Below are 25,798 nucleotides of genomic sequence, written 5' to 3'. Positions count from 1 at the left end.
CTGTATGCGGGCATGAATCAACAGCAACAGGAGGGGGCACCAAAACCATTACTTCCAGCTGATGCGATGGCCTGGTTGGATGAATTTATGGACCAGATTGGGGACAATAAAGAAGGTCCGCCCGAGCCTAATAATTTCCATATCAACATGACATATGTGTTGTCTGCCACGTTTGGTGCCAGACCTGATCAACCCGCTACTATAGAGGGTGATTACTTGACAACTGAGCCAATGATGGCACATGTTAATATAGAGGTAGTTGAAGAAGAAAGCTCGGGCAAGGTTGAATCCTCAGAAGCATCCAAAGGCGGTCCTCTAAGGATTTACACAGACGAGATGGTGTTTAGCCGCCCGAACAGCTCGTTGGCCAATCATCTGAAACCCATATACGTTACAGCCCACTTAGAAAGTGTGCCCTTCAAAAGAATTCTAATTGATGGAGGAACAACTGTTAATGTGTTACCAGCCAAGCAGATGAAGAAAATGGGAAGAGGTACGGAGGATCTTATTCCCACAGACCTCACAGTCTCTAGCTTCTCAGGCGCTATCACTAAGACTCATGGAATATTGCCTCTAGAAGTGGATCTGGGATCTAAAAAGATAATGCTGGCATTCTTTGTGGTAGACTGCACCTCCACTTATGGGGCCTTACTCGGAAGATATTGGATCCACCAAGGTTTGGCCATACCCTCTACTCTTCATCAACAAGTGGCTATTTATCATGAAGCGGGCACAGAAGGACCAGGCTTTTGGGAGATGATAGAGGCCGAATCACGATCATTTCTCCCCACAGCCAATATTGCGGAAGCAAGTTTCTACAACCCCAATGTAGGAATCTTGAAATGTTCAGGAGCTGACGAGAACGGCCGCCCTACCAAGGTGACGGCCCAAAAGCTTTTGGAATAAGGAATGCTCCTTACTAGAGAGGAGTGGGATAGACCTTGTATCCTCCCAAATCCCCTACACCATCAATGACTGGACAAAAGAAGATGGATCAGGTAATGGCAGTTAGATCCCTGATTAAAAGACTGCTGGTATACGGGAAGGGAAGAAGACAAGAAATGGAGTTCTTGGACAGAGAAGAGCATGAATGGCAGGGGGAAGCTTCAACCAGCCAGAATGAAAGCAAGGATTGCAGGGAAGAACTGGATAGGGCCATTCAAATGGCCGAGTGCATCTATGATCTAGATGGGCCAGACGACTTGCCCGAGAGCCCAGAGCTGGTCGAATTTTTGTGTACAGAGCCGGATAAGCCACCACCAGAAGTCCAGGATCCTCTGGAAGTTATTAATTTAGGAACAGAAGAGGACCCGAGACCAATACAGATCAGTGGTTTATTGGGGGTTGATGATCGGGCAAGGATTGTTTTGTCTTTTGCAAGAATTCAAAGACTGTTTTGCTTGGCATTATACCGAGATGCCAGGGTTAGATCCAACCTTGGTAGAACATAGAATGCCCATCAAAGAGGGATATAAACCTGTCAAGCAAGCACCACGGAGGATGTCAAAGGAGATAGAAGAAAAGGTCAAAGAAGAGATTGAAAGGCTAGTGAAAGCTGGCTTTATCAGACCAGCTAAATATGTAGAGTGGTTGGCCAACATCGTACCTGTTTTAAAAGCTGTAACAAAAGCGGTACGATGTTGTGTGGATTACAGAAATATTAATGGCGCTACACCAAATGATGAGTATCCCATGCCCATGGCCGATTTATCCATAGATGCAGTAGCAAAACATAAAGTCCTATCTTTTATGGATGGGAATGCCGGGTATAACCAGATAAAGATGGCTCTAGAAGATATACATAAAATAGCTTTTAGATGTCCCGGTCATGTGGGGGCATATGAATATCTGGTCATGCCATTCGGGCTCAAAAACGCTGGTGCAACTTACCAGAGGGCAATGAATGCCATCTTTCATGATCTAATTGGCCAGAGCATGGAGGTATACATCGATGACATAGTGGTAAAGTCCAAGACAGAAGAACAGCATCTGGAAGATCTCAGACAGACATTAGCAAGGATGAGGATCCACAAATTGAAGATGAATCCAAAGAAGTGTGCGTTTGGAGTAAGAGCAGGCAACTTCTTGGGATTCCTAGTGCATCAAAGAGGTGTAGAAGTGGATAAGAACAAATCTCGGGCAATAATGGAGTCACCTTCACCTACCAACAAGGTGCAACTCCAGAGGTTACTGGGCAAAATTAACTTTTTGAGGAGATTCATTGCTAATTTAGCAGGCAAGATCCAGCCCCTGACTCCTTTACTAAGGTTGAAAGATAAAGAGAAATTTGAATGGGGACCACCGCACCAACAGGCCTTTGACAGCATCAAGGCCTATTTAACTTCTGCACCAGTATTGGTGCCACCTCAAAGGGGAAAACCCTTGAAGCTGTATATCTCTGCCTCTGAAAAGTCAATCGGGAGCTTGCTAGCCCAAAATAATGAAGGCGGAAAGGAGCAGGCAGTGTACTATCTCAGTAGAATTCTGACCGAGGTAGAAACAAGGTATTCCCCGGTAGAGAGATTATGCTTGGCTTTATATTTCACTGCCAGTAAATTAAGGCATTACATGTTACCTTGTCACGTGCACATCATCGCCAAGACAGATGTGATAAAGTACATGTTGTTAAAGCCAATACTCACAGGAAGGATTGGGAAATGGATTCTAGCTTTATCGGAATTCAGTTTTCAGTATGTACCCCAAAGGGCAGTCAAAGGCTAAGCAATTGCCGACTTCCTGACCGAGCATCAAGAATCTTCAAGTGAGGTGATCAATATCCCTGGAAGCTTAGAAGTTACTAGCATTTGGATCCCGCCGGGAAAAGATATTTCGGGCAAAGAAGACTGGGTCCAGCAAGAGATAAAAAGAGTGGCTGGTCTCTGGATCACTCCTTGGAAGTTATATTTTGATGGATCCCACACTCAGAATGCTTCAGGAGCAGGAATTGTAATTGTAAACCCTCAGGGAGTTTATCATTATTATTCATTTCTCTTGGACTACCAAGGGAATACTAATAATCAGGCAGAGTATGAGGCCTTAATTATCGGTCTGGAAATCTTGATGGATCTGGGGGCAGAGGAGGTAGAGGTCTATGGGGATGCAGAGTTAGTAATAAACCAGTTAAATGGGGAGTTCAAATGCAGACATATTACCATGGCAGGATATTACTTGGCAGCCACGCAATTATTGAGTTTCTGGGATTCTGAGATCTCGGTCAATCATGTTCCCAGAGGATCCAACTTAGCGGCTAACGAGATGGCACAACTAGCCTCAGGAGTGCCAATACAGGAGAGGAAATATGGGGTAGATGTCGAGATCCAAAGAAGAAACCTTCCTTCCATCTTAGAAAGGGGATTCAGTCTAGATATAATGGTATTTGAGGCCGAAATAGAAGATTGGAGGTCACCTATCGTTCATCATTTGAGAGATCCTTCTTCACCTACAAGCAAGAAGGATAGACAGCAAGCAACCAAGTATGTCTTGTGGGCGAAAAACTTGCTAAGAAAAACTCCAGATGGGTTACTATTGAAATGCTTGGGCCAAGAAGAGTCCATGAGGGTAATGGCCGAAGTACATGAAGGAGTATGTGGAGCACACCAGGCTAGAACGAAGATGAGATGGTTGCTTAGGAGGTATGGTTATTTCTGGCCCGACATGGAAAAAGATTGCAAGTCTTATGCCCGAGGTTGTGAAGAATGTCAGAGGCACGGACCTTTCCAGCATGTGCCCTCGGTGCCTTTAAATCCAGTGGTCAAGCCTTGGCCCTTCAGAGGATGGGCGATGGACTTCATCGGGCAAATTTATCCAGCTTCTAGTAAAGGGCATACCTTCATAATTGTAGCAACAGATTACTTCACCAAGTGGGTGGAAGCATCAGCAGTAAAAACCATAAACTCAGCCACAGTCAAGAATTTTATCGAGACCAAGATTCTGCACAGATATGGGGTGCCCGAGACCATAGTAACGGATCGTGGGCCATCTTTTATTTCAAAAGAAGTTGAGGAATTTGCAAGCAAGTACAATATAAAGATGATCCAGTCCAGTCCGTACTATCCTCAATCAAATGGTCAGGCAGAAGCTAGCAACAAGATCCTGGTCAACATTATCAAAAGGATGGTGATGGATAGTCCAGAAAGATGGCATGAAAATCTAGGGAACACTTTGTGGGCGTACAGAACTTCTAAGAGAGCAGGAACAGGAACAACTCCTTATGCTTTAACTTTCGGGCAAGATGCAGTGCTCCTTGTGGAAATCAACGTAAGTTCTGTAAGAATTCAAAATCAGTTTGGGTTGCATAGTGAAGAGTATATCGAAGCCATGTGTCAAGGGATTGAGGACTTGGATGCCGCCCGAATTGAAGCTTTGAACCAGATCCGAGAAGGAAAGCGAGCTGTTGCCCGAGCTTACAACAAGAAGGTGAAGATAAAATCTTTCAAGGAAGGGGATTTAGTATGGAAGACAATCCTCCCTCTAGGAGCTCAGCTCAGGGGCTTTGGAAAATGGAGCCCGACATGGGAAGGTCCTTTCATTATTAGCCATGTTCTAGATAGAGGGGGCTACTACCTGGCGGACCTTGAAGGAAACAAACATAAACATCCCATTAACATTAAATTCTTAAAGAAATATTGTCCTACGTTGTGGGATGTCAGAGATTGTTATATCGAAGAGGATGCGAAGTAAAGCAAAGCTTCGGGATATCATTATGCAATGCGTATTTATCAAACATTCAAGAAGATAGAAAGACAAGAGTTGCTGAGATAATGTATATTTCATTTCGACAAATTGATGAAATTTACAAAAGATTCAAAGCCAATGTATTACAATCAATTCTCCTCCTGGATGCAATGATATCTTCAGCTGATTTTCCGATGTCTTCATGGATGGAACCCGATCAAGTGATCGGGTTGTGCGGCCAACATGGGCCTGGTAGAGGATCCTCAGACAGGACCATCGCCGTATGTGATGGTCAAGCCCGATTTATCATCGCAACAAGCGGGACGACGAGCCTGCGAGAGGAAACCATCTGACCAAGGGTGTTGGAGATAGTGAGGTGTTCGACCAAGGATGTTGGAGACATCAGTCTTTTGAGGAAAGCCCTTTTTTTCACGAAAAGGGAGTTTGAGGAAACCCCACTCAAAGCCTAAGGAACCCATTTCTCAATTTCTGAACGCTCGAGGGAGATGAAAAGAGTGAAGAAGATTTGATGGCTTGACAGAAGACTTCCAAACCAGAATTTATAGAAAAAGCCAGAGGGTAGTTCAGACGTCGTGAGAAGCGCAAGAGGCACGGGGTTGCCTCCATCCTGTCTAGGAAACACGAAGTTCCAAAAGATTGAGATACACGCATGCAGATATTCAATCAATATTGGCGCCTGGAATTCCAGGCTAAATATTGATTGAAGGGGGCACTGTTTGGATCAAAACTTGAACTTTGGGCTCAAGAAAGGAGTTGGCCCAAAAGGAGGCCCGAAAGGGAAGATAGCCGAAGCCCAGTGGAAGCCCAGAAGGCAGGGAAAGACCTTTTCTGACTTGGTGCAGCTCATGAAGACCACTTGCTTACCTACCCAAAGGCCAAGTGGTGTAGACTGATCAGCTACAGAGCCCATAAAGCACTTTATGATGGCATTACATGTAAAATAGCTGATGAGTCATCACCCTCAAACCGCATTCGGGCAAAGCTGTTGCTACCAAGGGCCAAGCCGAGTTGTCTATATAAGAAGAAAGAAAATCCAGGGTTAAGGACACTCAATCAAACAAACAAATGCAAGCACAAACTCTGCTCAAAGCCAGATTTGCCTTCAAAACAAAGCTGTAGTCAGCCTTTATCCCTTTCGGGACAAACCTTCATCCCTCTCAGGATAACCCTCTCTTCAACCCTTTGTAATAGCTCTGCTACCTTGTTCAACCTTGCTGTAGTATCGATTCATCTTTTGTATTCTCTCTCTCTCTACCCCTCCAAGCTTTCAGACCTTTGACAAATATACAAAGATAAGAACCTGCAAGACGAGCAACCTTACCCGATAAGGTTTAACCTTGCCCAACCTTCTTTGCTTTGGTTTTTTCTTTTCAATATGTTGTATACTTCCAGTTATATGCAAGTTATTTCTAGCAACATGACTATTAATGGGTTTTCTCAGTACTTGAATCCGATTTGAAAATATCGTTAGTGTTCAAACCAGATCCAAGTCCTAAGCCCTCGGGCATGTAAATCTGATCAGTTAAAAGTCCTTGGCCTCAAGGCATAAAAAAGAACTTTATGTGGACTTAACCCATCCACGACAGTCCTTGATAAACGAGAAGTCCGAAGTTACTTGGGGCGCAAGTAATCAACCTACCTTCTAGTTTTCTTTCTATTATATCATGATTACCATAGAGCGCTTGAGCATGGAATGAATTCTAATGGAAAGCCTCAAGGCCTACATCTAAGGCCCCACAAAGGCATCCATTTGGATTCATTCCGTTCATCGATCTAAAGAGTCTAAGTGTAAGACTGAACTCTAATGGGAAGCCTCAAGGCCTACACCTAAGGCCCCACAAAGGCACCTATTTGGGTCCATTCTACTTCTTGGATTCGGGTAATCAGAAGTATAATAGTTAGAAAACTCCTGCAATCACGAGAACAAATATGATGTGTTCGAGCACTGGTTTAGTTATTTATGGGAAGCCTCAAGGCCTACACCTAAGGCCCCACGAAGGCACCTGTTATAACTAACACGGTTTATTGGATACATATATATATATATACAACTAAAGCACGACAACCATTTTACATCTGCCATGCTAAAGATGGCAGTGGCACGCCTGAGCACTTAAATGTTAACCTTGATTGGAAGCCTCAAGGCCTACACCTAAGGCCCCACAAAGGCACCTCTCAAAGTTAACGCTGTCCTTCTCTTTCAGCCTTGCCCGAAGAGTATTGCCCGACAACGCCCGATAGTGAAACAGAAGCCCGACAGCAGCCCTCAACCAGCGCCAACCTCCAGGGGAGCTGTGTGCTCGTCGGCCAGGAAACATCCCCGACGAAAATTCCTGACACGAACAAGTGCATAGTAGTGACTAGTGAGAAGCATTCTACTCACTGGTCAATCTTCCTTATACTACAAGAAATCAGAGCCCTAAAAGCTTATTTTGACCGTCTCCTCTGATCGTGGGTGAATCGAGATGCAAATGATGCGAAATAGATAAGCACACAAATTAAACCCTCTTTTGTCAAATTGTAGTAGAGATGTAAGTAGGGATCGTTCTAGACCGGGGATTAGGAGGGATTGCTAAACACTTGGAAACTGACTTAAAAACTCAAAAACAAAGTTTAAAACACTAAACTAGACTCAAAGGATGCAAAACTAAAGGTTAAAACACTTAAACAAACCTAAAACTCAAAACAGCAACCTAATGACTCAAAACTGCCTAAAAACCACTTTCTGGGCAGTTTTGAGAACCTAACAAGAACTTGGACGAATTTGAGTGAAAACTTGAATCAAAACACTTAGAAACACAAATCAAAACACTTTATAACTAATCTAAGACTTCAAAATAAAGGGGGATTTGTTTTGGACGAAAATTGAAAACAAAACAGAAACTTAAAACTAAACAGATTGTAAAACGTTTTTGGATGGAAAGGATGGATAAAATGCTAGTTAGGAGGTTCTTCTCCACACATGTTACACTTGCAAACGAAACGATTTTCAGTTGTTCTTCCAATAAATTATAAATACTCAACGCCCCAAATTAACCGTGAATTGCACTAATTAACCCTCAGTTTTTCCACAAGTTATTAAGTTGGATGATTGCATACGACAACCCAAAACATTCCCTACAAGTTCCCTACATGAATTGCATAATAGAGATACAAGCAAGAATCATTATGTTCTATGAAAAACATAAGCATTGACGAAGCATTTGTTACTATGAATTGCATGAAACTTATGCTAAGAATTCATTCAACGCGATCGTTTTCAAGCAACCTTCACTACTTGCGATTATAAGATTGTAACTATTAGGTGAAACTCCCTCATAATCTAGCATCATATTTATGCATGAAAACTAAGCGTGTACTCTCAATCAACATACACAAATAAGTTATCAATCAAATAGATGAACGAATTGAATCCACAATTTATGAAATAACAACTGAATGTAATCAAATCATATTGCAAGCATGTACATGGTTTCGAATTACCCCCCAACTAAGGGGGTTTAGTTCCTCATATTCACAACACAAAGTTTATTGAATTGAAACATCGAAGACATAAGAAAGATTACACCTAAAACGCCCAACAATTCCACTTTGAATTTCTGCACGTCAAGCTCCTCTTTTCTTCTTCTCCTTGCTGCGGCAGAGAAGGTTTAGGGGATTTTTTGGATGTGATTTTGGTTTAGGAAGGGAGTTAGGATGCTATGGTGGTGCGGCAAGAGGTATGGGTAGTGTATGGAGGTGTAGAATGGTGTATGGAGGTGTAGAGTGGTGGCTGGATTAGAGGAATGGCTGCGGCAAGGAGGGGGAAGTGGCTGGTGTGATGGAGAAGTGGCGGCTAAGAGGTATTAGGGTGATGGTGGCTGCGGCAAGGTGGGGAAATAGGGTTGGATGAATTTCTGAATTGTGTATGCATGCTCCCTGCGGCAAGGTGTGTGGAAATATATATATAGGCACTTAAAAACCCTAGCAAATCAGATTAGGGTTTCTAGAAACCCAAATCCACCAGAAAAATAGGTTAAACAATCAGAATTTTAGTGAGAAAAGGGCCTAGGGTGCGGCAATTAAGTGGGCTAGGGTTAGGGCTTCTAGAAAGCCTTGCAAGGCAAGGAAATAGGTGTTCTAGAAGGGGAAAGGTGCGGCTGGATAGTGGGAATGTGGATAGGGCTTCTAAAAAGCCCAAAACCAAGAGAAACTAAGCCCTAACCCACGACAAGGATGAGAAAATATTCTAACACCTTTCTTTGTGTCTTCCAACGCTTCGGAACCTTCTAATGTTGCTCAAACGCAAGGCCATTCCGGTTTAGGAAAGATCAACCCAAAATGGAAACTTTTAGGCTTAGCTTTCCTACTTCAAGTAGGAAACCTCAAATCTTCAACTCGTCAATTTCATCCCAACCTTGTGTTCCAAGCATGTCCTTTTCAATCCAAGCTCACTTTTTGCTCCAATAGCTCCAAATTGCATCATTTCATGTAATATGTCCTTTAAACCTGAAAACACATGAAAGTAGCTTAAAAGACTACTTTAACGAAGAAAACATAACGAAAATGCATAAGAACTAGCTAACTAAGGCGCATAAATATGCTCCTATCAGCAAACCGTGCATCGGAGTGTCTTGCAGCGCTTACTAGGACCCTTCTTAGATAATTGCTAACATCCCTGGTCTTCATCCTTTCTGGCAACGGATAACCATGAAGTGTAGATATGACCAAGGGTTTGGCCGCTAGTGTGGGACTGTTCTTTGTTTTGTAGTCTCCATTTTGTTTTAATATTCTGTTTGTTTTGATATTTGTTGTTTATTTACTTTTGGCTTTTTGCATCAAGTTATTCTTTTTTCCAAAAGGAAAAAAAAATTAAAAGAAAATGCTTTATAATCCACAACAGTAACGCTCTCATCCAAGACAAGTTTCAAGATTTAGACCGGAGATATTTGAACCCTGAACCTAGAAAAATGATGCTAATCCAATAGTAGCCAATAAACGTACGTTCGAACAATAAGATTGGAAAAAAGAAATTAAAAAAAAGGAGACATTTGGGCTAAATGCAAAGGTTGGTAGTGAATCTGATTGGGTGAGGCACCGGTACTGCGCATTTCAACAAGAAATTTTTAGTTGTGACGGAAACACAAGTGGTACACCACGTGTCATCAAACAAATGGTTAGAAATTTTATTTTTTAAGTTATTAACTTTTTAGCACACATATCCCACCATTTGTTTAGTGACACATAGTGTGCTATCCCATGTGCCGGTCAATTTCAATAGGGGAAAAGAATCCTCTCCGAATCATTTTCTTAGGATCTTAGGAATCTCATGATCTCACTCGTTCATCATATATCTTACAGTCAGTTTTCGTTAGAAACTATTCATATTTAATTTTAAATTTTAAATTTTGAAATGATTTATGATCTTACAATGTACGATAAACGAATAAGATCACAAGATCTCTAGAATCTTTAGGAAAATGATCCAACGATGATCATTTTCCTTCAACATAGGTACACATCAGGAAAAAAAAACATGCCTCGAAATGCGTGACGTCAGTTTTCATTTCTTAGGGATTTGTTTTGTTTGTCCGACAAAAGACTACTTGACATGTGACTCGGCAAAATACCACGTTCAGTTGTTGACGTCATCATATTCCCAGTTGTTTTTGAATTGGCACCCACCACAAGCTTCTCAAACAAGGACAAGGATTGTCTGCCCTCCTTGTTCCCATGTCCTCCCATGCCCTCCCATGCTCTCCTATTTGTGTTGTTACGGTTAAGCCACGTCAACATTTTATATTACTATTCATTTTTGTCTTATTATCTCTATAAAAAAACAATATAAAATGTTGACGTGGTTTAACCGTGACCACACAAAACAGGAGGGCACGGAAACAAGGAGGGCAGACAATCCTTGTCCCTCCAACAATTGGACAACCTTTTAATTATATTTTGTAACAAAATGCCCTAAAATTGGCAGCTTTTAAGACAATCTAATCTCCACAAAGCTCCACTAATCCCAATTATTTTTTATTTTTCATTTAACATGAAAAGCTTGTCAAATAAAAAAAAATGCAAAAGTGTTATATATATTAAGTGGGTGGGAGACTGAGTTAAGTTTTACAATAGGCTAATAATAATGTGGTTCAAATTCACCTTTGACGATAATCGAATGTAAAACCTCTCATTTATAGATGAAAAAGAATATTACTAAACCGTAATACTAAATGACTGCAAAATGGTTAAGTAGTTTATAATGACTATTTTGAATTGTCAATAAACATCTCGAAAGCAAAAGAAATGTTGGATTAGGGACAATAATGTCTTTGTGAGATGTTAATCAGAAAGAAAAGGGAGTGGCTATATCAAATGAGAAATGACCCGTCATTAGACCTGGCATTTTGGACCCAACCCGTTAACCCGACCCATTAATATTAGTATTTGAGTAGATGCTTAACAGGCCGAGTCACTAACAGATGAACCCGTTAACAACTCGTTAAATAACGGGTCACTTTGGGTCAACCCGCTAGATCCGTTAGCACCTGTTAGTTGATGATGTTTGAATAATTTTAATAAAGCCTTAAAAACAAAAAATAAACTCTTAGCTGCTGGTTGCACCATGGTCACCAAGCCTACTGAGCAAACACCTCTATCTATATTATACCGTGCTCATCTGGCTAAGTTGGTAAGCTCAGTCATTCTTTGCGTTTGTTCGTGTTTATTGCCAATGCGGCTCGCCATTTTTGACCCCTTCTTGTAAATTCTTATGAAGGCTAGTGTTCCTGACGGAGTGTTCAATGTCATAATCATATTTGGAAAGACTGCTGGTGCTGCCATCAGCCATCATATGGACATTGACAAAGTAAATTCTCTTTCTTTCGTTCAAATTTGAATCCTTTATGTGAAAAATTGTTACGAAATTCAATGACAATACTAGAACGTGATTTGTAATGTTGACGCTTGTTCTTGAAATAATGCAGGCTGCAGCAAAAAACAATCTGAAACAAGTTTCACTTGAACTAGGAGGCAAATCACCCCCTGTGATTTTTGATGATGCTGATATAAATGTGGCTGCTGATCTCGCTCTCTTGGGAATCCTTTTCAACCAGGTGAAGTTCATAATTTCCGTAGTTAATATGTGTAAGTATTGATTAACAGGTTGGGTTCGGATAACCTGTTATATTAATGAGTTTGGTTCGGATGACCCGTTAGCTTAATTGGTTGGATTGAAACCGACCCAAATTCGATAAACTCGACCCATTTACAGGTCTACCCGTCATCATGTTCATACCTGCTAAATCAAATCTTAATTTGGATTACGTCATTAATCCAGCTTAATTAGTTGTAATCTTTGTTAATTAGTTTCCCACTGTTTGTATTCTGCGTCATTCTTCATTGGTCACTGAACCACTGCAATTCTTGGTTTCCGTTTCTTCTCTCTGGATTTTCTCTGCTTATTGGTATTCAGCTGATCATTCTCAAGCTCCCTCTCACTCCTCAGCTTTCTTTCTCTACCTCTCGCCTCAGCAACTCGATACCACCTTCAAATTCTTCCTCAAAGGTATCAACTTTCTCTAATTTTTCAACCCCAAAACGATTATAATTACATGGGTTTTTCTTTTTTCTGGTGACTTGTGAGAGAATCAAGTGTTTGGTTGGGGAAGCTATCTTGGATTTTGCAATGGCATATGATCTCTTCTTAGCCAACACCTTCTTTAAGAAGAGAGAAGAACATGTGATCACCTACAAGAGTGGGTCGTCAAAAACACAAATAGATTTTCTTCTAATGAGGAAAGGGGATCGTATAACTTGTAAGGATTGCAAAGTTATACCAGGAGAGAGCGTGGCTAATCAACATCGCTTGTTGGTGATGGATGTACATATCAAAAGAGAGAAAAAAGAACAAGACTTGGAAGTGCCCAAGGACTAGATGGTGGAATCTAAAAGAAGAAAAACAAGTCATTTTCAAAGAGAAAGTAATCACCCAGTGTGTGTGGGATAGAGAGGGGGAAGCTAGCCAAATGTGGGATTCCATGGCTAGCTGTATCCGAAAAGTAGCAAAAGAGGTATTAGGAGAGTCCAAGGGCTTTGCCCCACACCAAAAGGAATCTTGGTGGTGGAATGAGGAGGTACAAACAAAGGTGAAGGCTAAGAAGGAATGTTGTAAAACCTTATACAAGGATATGACCGATGAAAATGGTGAAAGGTATAGAAAAGCGAAGCAAGAGGCGAAGAAAGCTGTGAGAGAAGCTAAGTTAGCGGCTTATGACGATATGTATAAGCGACTAGATACTAAAGAAGGAGAGTTGGATATCTATAAACTAGCTAGAGCAAGGGAAAAGAAGACAAGGAACCTAAACCAAGTGAGGTGCATCAAGGATGAGGATGGAAAGGTTCTTGCTACAGAGAACGCGGTTAAAGATAGATGGAGAGGTTATTTTCATAATTTTTTCAATGAAGGACATGAAATGAGTGCTTCTTTAGGGGAGTTGAGTAACTCAGAAGAGTGTAGAAACTACTCTTTTTATCGTCGAATCCGGAAGGAAGAAGTGGTTGTAGCTTTGAAGAAGATGAAGCATAGAAAAGCAGTAGGCCCAGACGATATACCAATCGAAGTGTGGAAAGTTTTGGGAGAGACAAGTATAACATGGCTCACTGACCTTTTCAATAGGATTTTGAAAACGAAGAAGATGCCAAATGAGTGGCGAACGAGCACTTTGGTGCCTATCTACAAGAATAAGGGTGACGTACAAAATTGCATGAACTATAGGGGTATTAAGCTAATGAGTCATGCAATGAAGCTCTGGGAGAGAGTCATTGAGCATAGATTGAGGCAAGAGACACGGGTTTCAGACAACCAATTCGGGTTCATGCCAGGGCGCTCAACCATGGAGGCAATCTATCTCTTACGAAGATTGATGGAAAGATATAGAGATGGGAAAAAGGATTTACACATGGTCTTTATAGATTTGGAAAAAGCGTATGATAGGGTCCCAAGAGACATTCTTTGGAGGATTTTAGAGAAGAAAGGAGTACGAGTAGCATATATCCAAGCTATAAAGGATATGTATGAAGGAGCAAAGACTGCCGTAAGAACTCATGAAGGACAAACCAAAAGCTTTCCCATAAATGTAGGATTACATCAAGGCTCATCCTTAAGTCATTACCTTTTTGCGTTGGTAATGGATGAGTTAACAGGACATATTCAAGATGATATTCCTTGGTGTATGCTTTTCGCAGACGATATAGTGTTGATAGATGAAACTCAGGAAGGGGTAAATGCAAAACTTAACCTTTGGAGAGAAGTGTTGGAATCTAAAGGTCTTCGCCTAAGCCGATCAAAGACAGAATATATGGAGTGCAAGTTCAGTGCAAATGGAGGCCAAAACGAGTTAGGGGTGAGGATCAGAGATCAAGAAATACCAAAGAGCGATCGTTTTCGTTACCTAGGATCTATCTTGCAAAAGAACGGAGAATTAGATAGAGATCTCAACCATAGAATACAAGCTGGATGGATGAAGTGGAAGAGTGCATCCGGCGTGTTGTATGACCGCCGTATGCCACTGAAGCTCAAGGGAAAATTTTATAGGACGGTAATAAGGCCGGCGATGCTGTATGGCACATAATGTTGGGCGGTGAAGCATCAACACGTACACAAAATGGGTGTAGCGGAGATGAGGATGCTTCGTTGGATGTGTGGGCACACAAGAAAGGATAAGATTAGGAATGAGGATATCTGGGGTAAAGTAGGAGTAGCCGAAATTGAAGGAAAGATGAGAGAAAATCGATTACGGTGGTTTGGACATGTGCAAAGAAGGCCTACTGACGCTCCGATTAGAAGATGCGACTATGGGACAGAGGTTCAGGGTCGAAGGGGTAGAAGAAGACCTAGGAAAACTTTGGAAGAGACTCTAAGAAAAGACTTAGAGTACTTGGATCTAACGGAGGACATGACACATGACCGAGCACAATGGCGTTCAAAGATTCATATAGCCGATCCCACTCAGTGACTTGGATTTTCCAAGTTTCCAACCGAGAAGTTTTCCTCACTCAGGAAATTAAGGGAATACTACCTCAACCTACATGCTCCACTCACAAAGCTTCAACATACAAGCTTCAACAAAAGAAAATTCAGAGAACTTAGCGAAGAAGGCTTTGGTGTATTTAACACAATACGTTGAAATGAAGGAAAGCTATTTATTGATATCCCCGATAAGTCACAAATATGTACATATACATGAGTCAAAATAAACAAACAAGAGGGAGCCTTCACAAAGGTTGCTTAGGAGAAGTCTCAGCAGTCGGTAGAGCCCCAAAAATAGCAGGCACTGGAGGGGGATCATTTGGAGCCTCAGTACTGGACAGAACCCTAGAAGGAGGATGCAGCAGAGGTTGATCATTTGGAGCTTCATTACGCGGTACAGCCCCAGAAGATGAAGGCAATAAATGCCTTTGGAACAAACCCACAAATCTCTGATGATCAAGTAAAACCTGACCATCAGATTCCTTCATCTGGTCAAGCTTCCTCTTCATGTTTGTAGCATAGTCATGTGCGAGCCGGTGCAACTGTTTATTCTCATGCTTGAGCCCTCTAATCTCCTGTTTGAGACTCATCACTTCAGCCGCCAATGATTCAACTTGGCGGGTTCGAGCAAATAGGCGTTGGGCCATGTTAGACACAGAACCTGCACACTGAACACTGAGAGCCAGATAATCCTTAACAGCCAACTCATCAGACCGTTTGGAAAGTAGTCTGTTATCTTTGGGAGTGAGAAGGTTCCTGGCCACTACCACAGCGGTCATATCATTCTTCATCACGGAATCCCCAACGGTAAGAGGACCAGTAGGGGAGACGAAGGATGGGCGCCATATGTTGTCTGGAGAAGGCGTGGCTGCCTCTTCAACAAGGTTCAAGTCAAAACAACGATCGGAGGGGCCAGACATTTTCAAAGGTGTTAAAGAGAGAAGAGGTCGGACAAATCAAGATCTTAGAAGTGCAAGAATGGAGCTTCTACTGGTGGAGATTCAAGTGTGCTTTGGAACTTAATGCCAGCCTCTATAAAAATCTGCACTCGACGGAGCTTCAGAAATCGAAGAGGCGTTTGCTTTCTCAAAAGCTGGGCTGCTCAAAGACCACGAGACGTTTGCTTTCTCAAAAGTTGGGCTGCTCAAAGACCACGAAGGCCGATCTCAGAAATCGAAGAGGCGCTTGCTTTCTCAAAAGCTGGGCTGCTCAGAGACCACGAGGGCCGATCTCAGAAATTGAAGAGGCACCTACTTTTCCAGCCTTGTCAGCACCTGTCAGCTTTGCAGAAATTATGGGCATTATGTCGAAGATTTCTGGTGAAGTAGAAAGCACATGAATCTTACTGTTCAATCACCCACTTCCCACACGCAACATTAGCTCATGGGTACCACAGATAACTTTGCCAAAGTTCTCTGACAAAGTTGAGACACGTGAAGCTTGCAGCTCCCACTACACCGCTCTGACCAAGAAGGGTAAAAGAATAGCAAAGAAACAGCACTAACAAAGTTTAGACACATAAATTTTGAAGGTCTAGCTACCATATTATTACCCACAAGGGTAAAGGAACAGTACCACTGCTGGATAATTGGAAAGTCCCTGTGTGTCAACCTCTGTGCTTCGTGGCAAGATAGACTAGCAAACATGCCCAACCTTTTCTCACATTCGAGAAAACATTCCCAACAAGATTGCTTGCTCCAAAATCGAAGAGGCACCGCCCTCCGAATCTCGAGAGCCAGACTCCCAACATGATTAATTTCTCCAAAATCGAAGAGACACCGCTCTCCGAATCTCGAGAGCCAGACCCCTAGCAGGATTGCTTTCTCAAAAATCGAAAAGGCATCGTTCTCTGAATCTCGAGAGCCAGATCTCCGACAGGATTGCTTGTTCGAAAATCGAAGAGGCACCACTTTCCCAACTTCAAGAGCCGGATCTCCTTGGATAAAGCTTGTCTGTAATCTTTACACGCAACATCAGCTTTCCAGATACCACAGACCACTTTTTCAAAGTGCTCTGACAGAGTTAAAACATGTGAAGCTGGCAGCTCCCACTACCGTGTCATGACCAAGCAGGGTAAAGGAATAGCATTACTACTTGTTGTTAGGGAGACTCCTATATATGTTGACCTCCATCCCCAACAGACAGGCAGACCTGCAAAAATGCTCAACCCTTCCTCATATCTGAGAGGGCACTCCCAAAGAAGCTTTTCGAAATATTCAGCTTTCTTTCCCCCCGATAATACCTCTGCAAACAAGCTATACTAGATCAAGAATATCTCATATCATCAGGGTTAAAAGCAAGAGTATCCCATATCATGTTTTTTCCCTGTCTTTTCCTTTGGCCTTGTTCTTACCTGCAAGACAAGGAGAAAGAGAGCAATCAGTCAGCACTTGGAATCAAGCTTCCAGTCAGGAACTGACTGCCTGGAACCCCTTACTTGATTACTTACCTGGCATTGCTCTCGAGTACTCATCTTCAACATCTTATGCTTCCAGGGAAGATACAGCATCTGCCTGAGGAACAGATAGGGCAAGTGAGAATGATACAAGGAAGCATGTGGAGACAAGCGTAACAGCACACGTGCCGATACATCCACTACTCTGTCAAAAGCAAAAGTATCCCATATCAGCAGGGTCGAACGTACTATAGATTTGATGGACTTGTTTTGACCCTCAAATTCTTCAGTCGGCCTTATACTCTTGAGGAAACCAGAAAACCCTACAGCCCAGTTTAAGAATAAGCCTGTGGAAAGTTACTTCTTCAAAAGCAAAAGTATTCCATATCATCTCTTCTCATTTTTCTTCTCTTTATCCTTCATGTTGCCTGCAAGATAGGGAGAATGTGAACAATCAGCCGGAACTCGAAATCAAAGTTCTGATCTGGGACTGATTGCTTGGAGCTCTGATTGCTTACCTTGTCTGTCACCTCTTTCAGCAGATCCCCTAGCTCGGCGACTTGGAGGACTCCTACTACATTCTTTGTATCGCGCTTGACCAAGCCTGAAACTACAAGTAAGCTTCAAGTGAAATTGATACATTACCTTGTGCATCTCCACCAGTTAAAGATACCACCCCTGGATGGAGGAAGAGTACTTCCAGAGAAGATGCCACATCTACCTACGAGACAGATAAGGCAAGTCAAGACGATACCACACTCCGGAACTTAGAAGTTTCGTGATTACGAGATCATTCTCCCACAATATTTCCTAATGTCATTTGTACTAAATCATTCACTTGTACTCACTAAAAGAGAGCTTGAACCTATGTACTTGTGTAAACCCTTCACAATTAATGAGAACTCCTCTATTTCGTGGACGTAGCCAATATGGGTGAACCACGTACATCTGGTGTTTGCTTTCCTATCTCTATCCATTTATATACTTATCCACACTAATGACCGGAGCAATCTAGCGAAGATCACAAAAAGCGACCGTTTCCGCTACCTAGGATCTATCTTGCAAGAGAACGGAGAATTAGATGGAGATCTCAACCATAGAATACAAGCTGGATGGATGAAGTGTAAGAGTGCATCCGGCGTGTTGTGTGACCGTCGTAGGTCACTGAAGCTCAAGGGAAAATTTTATAGGACGGCAATAAGGCCAGCGATGTTGTATGGCACAGAATGTTGGGCGGTGAAGCATCAACACGCATACAAAATGGGTGTAACGGAGATAAGGATGCTTCGTGGGATGTGTGGGCACACGAGAAAGGATAAGATTGTGAATGAGGATATCCGAGGTAAAGTAGGAGTAGCCGAAGTTGAAGGAAAGATGAGAGAAAATCGGTTACGGTGGTTTGGACATGTGCAAAGAAGGCCTACTGACGCTCCGGTTCGAAGATATGACTACGGAACAGAGGTTCGGGGCCGAAGGGGTAGAGGAAGACCTAGGAAAACTTTGGAAGAGACCCTAAGAAAAGACTTAGAGTACTTGGATCTAACGGAGGACATGACACAAAACCGAGCGCAATGGCGTTCTAGGGTTCATATAGCCAACCCCAGTTAGTGGGAAAAGGCTTTGTTGTTGTTGTTGTTGGGTTTTTCTTTTATTTTTTTTCAATTTTCTAAGTTGAATCCCACTCCACGTTGTTTAGACTAGATTAAAAAGAATATCGCTCGAATAAAAAAATGGTTTGTTTTTGTGATTGTAAAATTAAATTCTTGGACTTTGAATTGGTTTTGGCGAATTGGGTTTCTTTTTCTATTTCAATTGTTTAAGTTTGAATCCCACTCCCGGAGGTTTAGATTAGATTAATAAGCTGGAATTAAAAATTGGGTTTTTTTAGTTTATGGGATTGTGTAGGGAGATTCTTGGACATTGGATTGGTTTTGGTGAATTGGGTTTTATTTGGTTTTGTGCAGGGAGAGCTTGTGCGTGCTTTAGGAGGAGCTGTGGCATCCACATCTCTTCTTGGAGTTCCTCTTGGACATAACTCGTCATTTCTTCAAGGGCCCGCCTTTGGTCCTCCAAGGATTAGAGAGGCTATCTGGTGTGGGAGCACCAACTCAACAACTGAAGAAGGTGTCTAATTATATAAATTAGTACTAAACTTTTGCTTCTCAAAACCGTCAATGTTTAGCTCTCTACCCATCAAGTGGTGCCACTTGAGAATTCAAAGTATACCATTGGCCGTTGTTTCTCATATTTAGAATTGCATTTAGCAGTTTATGCTATTAGTGCAACCAACTAATCTCAGAACTATCATGTGTATGTGCATGTACTCAGATTGTCCGAGAATGGCATCAATTCATGAAACATCTGCAATTTTGTGAATTGGAGATATCTGAACCTTCTTTTTTGGCAAAAGTGAATTCCCGGATAGGAAAGAATAATGCTTGTGGTTGTTGATGATTTCTTGTCCTTTCAATTTTTCTCTATATATATCATTTGATGGTGTGCGAAATCATTATAATATGTTGCTGGCAATGCAGGGAAAGAACTAAATGACCCGCGGGTGCTAACTGATGTTGGTGATGTTCCTGTCCAAGAAATTTGAGACTGGAGTAGATGACGACAGACTGATGAACGTCATAAGTGAGTCTGTCAAGCTTGTAATGGAACAGGTTGGTTGTAATTTCTATAAATTCAAAAAAAGTATTGCAATGATTTGTTTTGAGGAAAAAAACTGCAACTGTGGAAAGATTTAAATGGAAAAACTACATCAACCTATTGTTCTGTCAAAATTCTGCTTCTTGTTCCATGGGTAGCTTGATAACTCTGGCACCAGCTTTGCCATTTGTGTTAGGTTGTGTTGCAGAAGTTAGTTGCACAAGTTGAAATTTTGAACCTTATGCACCAAAATTTAATACATCTGTACTTTTTTCCTTGTTGGTACTTGGTAGCGTAACCTGCTGTGCTTAAAATGCTTTACTTTATTAGGGCTAGTTTGGTATTGCTGTGCTTTGAAAAAAAGCTGCTGTGAGAATAAGCGGCTGTGCTGTGAGAATAAGCGGCTGTGAAATAAAGCCAGTAGAGTGTTTGGTAAACTTTTTTGTGAAAGTGCTTTTGGAAAAAAAAAGCAGGATGATAGTGTGTCTTTTCATTAAATGAGCACTGTAGCTCCGTGTGCTTTGAAAAAACTGGCTTTTTTTCAAAGCAGCAAATAACAGCTTCAGCTTTTCCTTTGATTTTCAGCTTATTCTCACAGCAGCTTCCAAAATAAGCCCTTTTTTTTCAGTTTACCAAACACAAAAATGACCCTCAGCTTTTTTTCACAGTGGCTTTTTTTAAAATCACCTCAATCCCAAACGGGGCCTTAATCTGGACTATGGTTAGCAGCAATTAATTGAACTACAAATGTTCGCTGTTCAGTTGCCTAGTCATATTCATTTCATAACCTTCTATAGCAGTTTTTTTTTTTTTTTTTTTGCCTAGTAGCACTGAATTCTGCCAGTACGGCAAAATTGCTTGCAATGTGCTTATACCTTTTTTTTTTTTTGGTTATACAATATGCTTATAAATTGAAACTGAGCCTTTTGAGAAGTATATTTTGAAGCTGAGCCAGTGCAGTTCATATTTTACGTGCTTAGATATCAAGTACCCTGCGTGCAGTATAATGCCATTTTCAGGCCCTCAGGTGCTATGAACTCCTCTGAACACTTGAGGGATCAGGGTACATTTACCATTGAGTGTCTATATTTCCTTTTTAATTGGAGACTTTACTAGTATAGTGTGAACCAATCATGATCTTTTTCAGAAAAATTTGGTGAAAACTTTATGACTCTTCAGGCCAGACAATGAAGATTAGAAAATTCAGATGCCATCAGTGGGCAGCGCAAGTGTTCTGATATCCTGAGCTCATTCTGGAAATAACCAGGGCATGTTTGCATGTTCTTACTCGGAAATTTGTTTCCGGGAAAGCTTCAAACATATTGAGAGCGCTCTTTCATGAAAATGTTATCCTTTTTTGACTGAGACTTTTCATTCCAATGACTTTATGTATATTCTAGCTACCTTTTGGCTTTAATAGACGAAGTTTACATTGCGTCCATTCACTTTCAGGATCCACTGCGCCCATTAGTGTTAGGTGGTGATCACTCAATTTCTTATCCTGTTGTAAGAGCTGTCTCTGAGAAGCTTGGGGGACCTGTGGATATTCTTCATCTTGATGCCCATCCTGATATCTATTATGCCTTTGAAGGTAATAAATATTCACATGCATCTTCTTTTGCTCGAATTATGGAAGGGGGTTATGCTCGGCGACTATTGCAGGTAAATTTTTCTCTATTACTGCTCTGCATCTGCTCACTTTATGGCTTGCATTCACACTTATTTAAGAAATGTGCATTGATCCAAATAAGAAAATGACGTATATGTTTTATAGATTCACCTGGCCTTGCTTTCTAGGTGTGTCATTACTGGTTTTCGGTAAAGCATCTTATAGGATTTTGACATTGCTTGTGGGAACTTTGTAGATATACACGGTTGATAACATTTGCACTTTTGTCGCACTAGAAAAAAGATTCAAAGATTAGAATCTTTGGAGTGGGAGGCAAAATGTGATAGGAGCATATTTATGCGACTTAGTTAGTTTATTTTCTTGCATTTTCATAGTTTGTTTGTGTTTATTATAATGTTTTAAGCTATTTTCGTGTATTTGTAGGTCTATATGACAATGTTGGAAAAAAAGTGCAATTTGGAGCATTTTGAGGCAGTTTTGGACATCAAATGGATAGCTTATGAATAGAGCAAGATGGGTGGACGAATTTGAAGTTCAAGAGGCTAGGAATGTGCCAAAAAGAGTGAAAAAATAAATCCAAGTCAAGGAATATAAGAAATCAGCTCAAAAGAAGGAACATTATCCAAACCTTATCTTATCTTATCCTATCCTAATCCTATCCTAACTTAATTCCAGCTGCATGGGGGATTTATTTTCAGATTATGACACATTAAAATAGGTTTCTAGAAGCCCTTATCCACTCCTACAATGACGCCGCACCTTATCCCTTGTTTTTCTAGGAATCAGTCACAAAACAACCTTTCTAGAAGGCCTTATCCCTTGTCCTACAAATCTGGCGCCTGGACCCTTTCTAGAAGCCCTAGAACCTGCAATCTTTTTCCCTTAGGATTGTGCAATCCTTTTCCTTTTAGATTTGGGTGAACCCTAGTCCTTTTCCTTCATGAATTGTGCCAAATACACACTCCTTTCCTTCAGAAATTCGTGGGTTTCCCTAACCCTATAAATACAAACATTTGTGCAGCAATTAATCCACCACCCTCTACCACAATTCACTACATCATTCACCATACATCTCTTTTGTGCCGTGAGTATTGCAAGGAGAAAGAAGAGGAGCCTTTGTGCCGTGCCTATGCCCAAGTCTTTGGGAGTGCTGGAGCGTTCTTAGGTGTTTTCCATCTTTTACTTTCAATGTTTAATTTAAGTTGTCTTTGTTTATTTATGAACATGAAGAACTAATTTCCTTATAGTTAGAGGTGAATTCGAAGCCATGATCATATGTTTTATATGAATTGATTTCCTCCAGTTATTGTTTCATGAATCGTGGATGTGGTTCACTTATCTGTTTTATTAAAAACTTGTTCTTGTATGTTGATTGAGGTGGCCAACTTAGTTTGCATGCATGAATTTGATGCTAGAGTATAAGGGAATTTCACCTAATCGTTATGAACTTATATTCATGAGTAGTAAAAGTCGCTAGTCACGATTGTGTTAAGTAAATCCTAGGCAAAAGTAACATGTTTTTCATAGTTATGAATGCCTCGTCAATGCTTATGGTTTCCATTGAACTTAATGATCTTCGTTAAGTGTTTCTATCATACGTATTCCATAGTTAGGGAACTTGATAAAGAATAATTTGGTTGTGATGCGTTTTCCATTTAATTCAATGAATCTAGGGAAATCTGAGAATTAATTAGTTCAATACAATTAATTTGGGGCATTGTCATTCATGGTTTGTAGAAAGAATAATTGGAAATCAATTTGTATGCATATGTCATGTGTGGAGAAGGAACCCTCTAACTAGCCTTTCACCATTCTATTTCATCAATTTCGTGTCTTCTTAAGTTTGTTTTACAAATTTCTGTTTTTAAGTTTTAATTTCGTCAAAACACAATCCCTTTTTCTTAAGTCTTGTTTTTAGAGTCAAAATCTGTTTTCTTTTAATCTTTTGAGTCAAGTTAAATCTTATTTTCGTCCAATTCACTTGTTAGGTCTAGAATTGAGTCTTTTTGGTTGTTTCTTGCTGTTTTTAGTGTTTTAAGTCAGTTTTGAGTCTATAGAGTCTAGTTTAGTGTTTTTGAGTCTTATTAGTGTTGATTAGCATCCCTAGTTAATTCCCGGTCTAGAACGATCCCTACTTGCTTAATACTACAATTGTCATCAATAGGGTTTAATTTATGTGTCAAGTTAATTTTCACATCAAATTTTAGCGCCGTTGCCGGGGATTAGCAAAGTGTCGTGTCTTTTGTATTTTCTTTTAAGTTTATCCGTGAGTTTGTGTGTGTGTTTTTTTTGTGTTTCTGCCTTGCCTTAATACTTGGTTGCTGATTGTGTTTGTTTCTTCGTTTCAGGTACTAGTTTATGACTCATAGTTCTCAACACATTAGTGCAAACATCTTGGAGTTCGACGACGATTTTGAAAGAACTTTGAGAAGAAAAAGGAAGCAACCAGAACCCAATCCACCTAGTTCCAGCTCAGAGGCCGAATCTAAGTTTGAAAAGCAAGAAGAAGAGGAAGTCATGGCAACAGATAATCGTACAATAAAAGAACTTTCAGCCTCGAGGTTGGACAATGCCGTACCCCTTTGCATTCAATATCCCGTGGCTGCCCAAGGAAAGACCGATGAGTTCGAATTGAAGTCAAGCTTGCTGCACCATATTCCTAAGTACCATGGGCTATCCATGGAAGATCCAAACAAGCACTTGAAAGAGTTTGAGGTGGTGTGCTCAAGCATGACGCCCATCAATGTTGATGGGAGTATTCTGAAGATGAAGGCCTTTCCATTGAAGGCCTTTCCATTCTCTCTAATGGATAAGGTTAAAGATTGGCTATACGAACTAGCATCCGGAACGGTCACATCTTGGGAGAGTATGAAAAGAGCGTTCTTGGAGAAATTCTTCCCAACTTCAAGGGTTATTCTTTTGAGGAAGAAAATCAGTGGTATTCAACAAAACCAAAACGAATCATTCCCAACATATTATGAGTGTTTTAAAGGTCTAGTTGCATCTTGCCCTCAACATCAAATGAAAGAGGAGCTGTTACTTCAATATTTCTACGAGGGACTCCTCCCAATTGAAAGACAAATGCTTGATGCCTCAGCGGGAGGTGCTTTGGTGGATAAAACACCGATATCTGCCAAGGTTCTAATTGCCAACCGAGCGTTGAATGCACAACAATATGAAGGTGTTGCGCAAAGAAACACCTCATGGCAACACTTGAATGAGGTAAGTTCCGTTTCTGATTTGCAATCTCAAATAACTAACCTTACTTCTATGTTTGCACAGTTTATGGAAGGATGCAAAGTGCAAGGAAATACACCAAGTGTGTGTGGCGTATGTTCTATGCAAGGGCACCTCAATGATCAATGTCCACAATTGATTGAGAATGGAGGATGGGAAAGTGTACATGCCGTGGGATATCAAGGACCAAATCAGCCACGAAGTGATCCATACTCTAATGCTTACAATTCGCGGTGGAGAGATCATTCAAATTTTAAATGGAGAGAGCCACAACAACATGCCCAACAAGGGGGATTTCGGCAAACACCACCTGGGGTGTTTCAAAGGCCGTATGTATCACTACAAGTCCCACCACAATCTGCCCAACAAAATTCAGGTTCGAATTTAGATAATGATACACTTCAGGTTCAAAGGCCATTGTTTCTTGCTGTTTTTAGTGTTTTAAGTCAGTTTTGAGTCTATAGAGTCTAGTTTATTGTTTTTTAGTCTTATTTGTGTTGATTAGCATCCCTAGTTAATCCTTGGTCTAGAACGATCCCTACTTGCTTAATACTACAATTGTCATCAATAGGGTTTAATTTGTGTATCAAGTTAATTTTCACATCAAAATGCCTCCTGGAAAGTATTCAAATCAACATAGTGACTAGTCCCTTCCCGTGCTTTATGGATAACGCGTTACTTCTGATCTTGGAATCAAGAATGGCTTAATCACCTTATGTGACTTTCCATATAGTTACTGCATCTCTGATTCTTAAATTAAGTAGTTAGCAAAAGTAGCGTTTCATTGTTGGGCATCTGTCTGCAATATCAATGAATTCTACTTCATTAAGAGTGTTTTGTACTTGCTATAAGAAGTTTCCCTACCTATGCCAATTCTTTTTCTGCTTAGCAATTAACCTAAAGTAATCGTGTATGCTCTTGCGCTCTCAGATTAAGTTGAATGCCCTGTTTTAGTTGCCATCAAGCATTTGCAGTTAACGTAATAAACTTAGTTTCTGACTTTTCAAGTCGGTATTAGATCAATTAACAATGAAGGGTGTGAACAAGGAAAACAATTTGGTGTTGAGCAAATCTGGTCTCTCTCTCTCTATCTCTGTTCTTCTCTCCCTCCCTACCTCATGTGTCTTTGTGTTCACATTTATGAGCTTCTGAGCGTCTCTCGCTCTTTTTTTCTTTTGTTCCT

The 25,798-nt window shown here is 40.9% G+C and overlaps 1 protein-coding gene and 1 pseudogene across 2 annotated transcripts; both read left to right on the top strand.

The window, feature by feature from the left end:
- Nucleotides 1-11,296: 11,296 nt before the first annotated feature.
- LOC126602054 (arginase 1, mitochondrial-like) lies at nucleotides 11,297-22,667 on the top strand (annotated as a pseudogene).
- On the top strand, nucleotides 21,899-25,679 carry LOC126599796 (uncharacterized). Of its 2 annotated transcripts, none has more exons than XM_050266253.1 (2): nucleotides 21,899-24,559; nucleotides 24,661-25,019. In XM_050266253.1, the coding sequence occupies exons 1-2, from the start codon at nucleotides 23,737-23,739 to the stop codon at nucleotides 24,735-24,737; spliced, it is 900 nt and encodes a 299-aa protein (XP_050122210.1). In that variant the 5' UTR covers nucleotides 21,899-23,736; the 3' UTR covers nucleotides 24,738-25,019. The 2 variants fall into 2 exon arrangements, with proteins under 2 accessions (XP_050122210.1, XP_050122202.1); XM_050266245.1 differs by having other exon boundaries at nucleotides 21,900-22,543; nucleotides 23,727-25,679.
- The last annotated feature ends 119 nt before the right edge of the window (nucleotides 25,680-25,798 follow it).

Source organism: Malus sylvestris, chromosome 2, assembly GCF_916048215.2.
Source record: "Malus sylvestris chromosome 2, drMalSylv7.2, whole genome shotgun sequence".
In the NCBI taxonomy this organism is placed as follows: domain Eukaryota; kingdom Viridiplantae; phylum Streptophyta; class Magnoliopsida; order Rosales; family Rosaceae; genus Malus; species Malus sylvestris.
The sequence above is the reverse complement of the archived record's forward strand: the minus strand, read 5'-3'. Positions and strand labels throughout refer to the sequence as shown.

What these genes read in the sequence shown, in the direction of transcription:
- LOC126599796 (XM_050266245.1), top strand. Translation starts at nt 23,737, where the DNA reads ATGACTCATAGTTCTCAACACATTAGTGCAAACATCTTGGAGTTCGAC.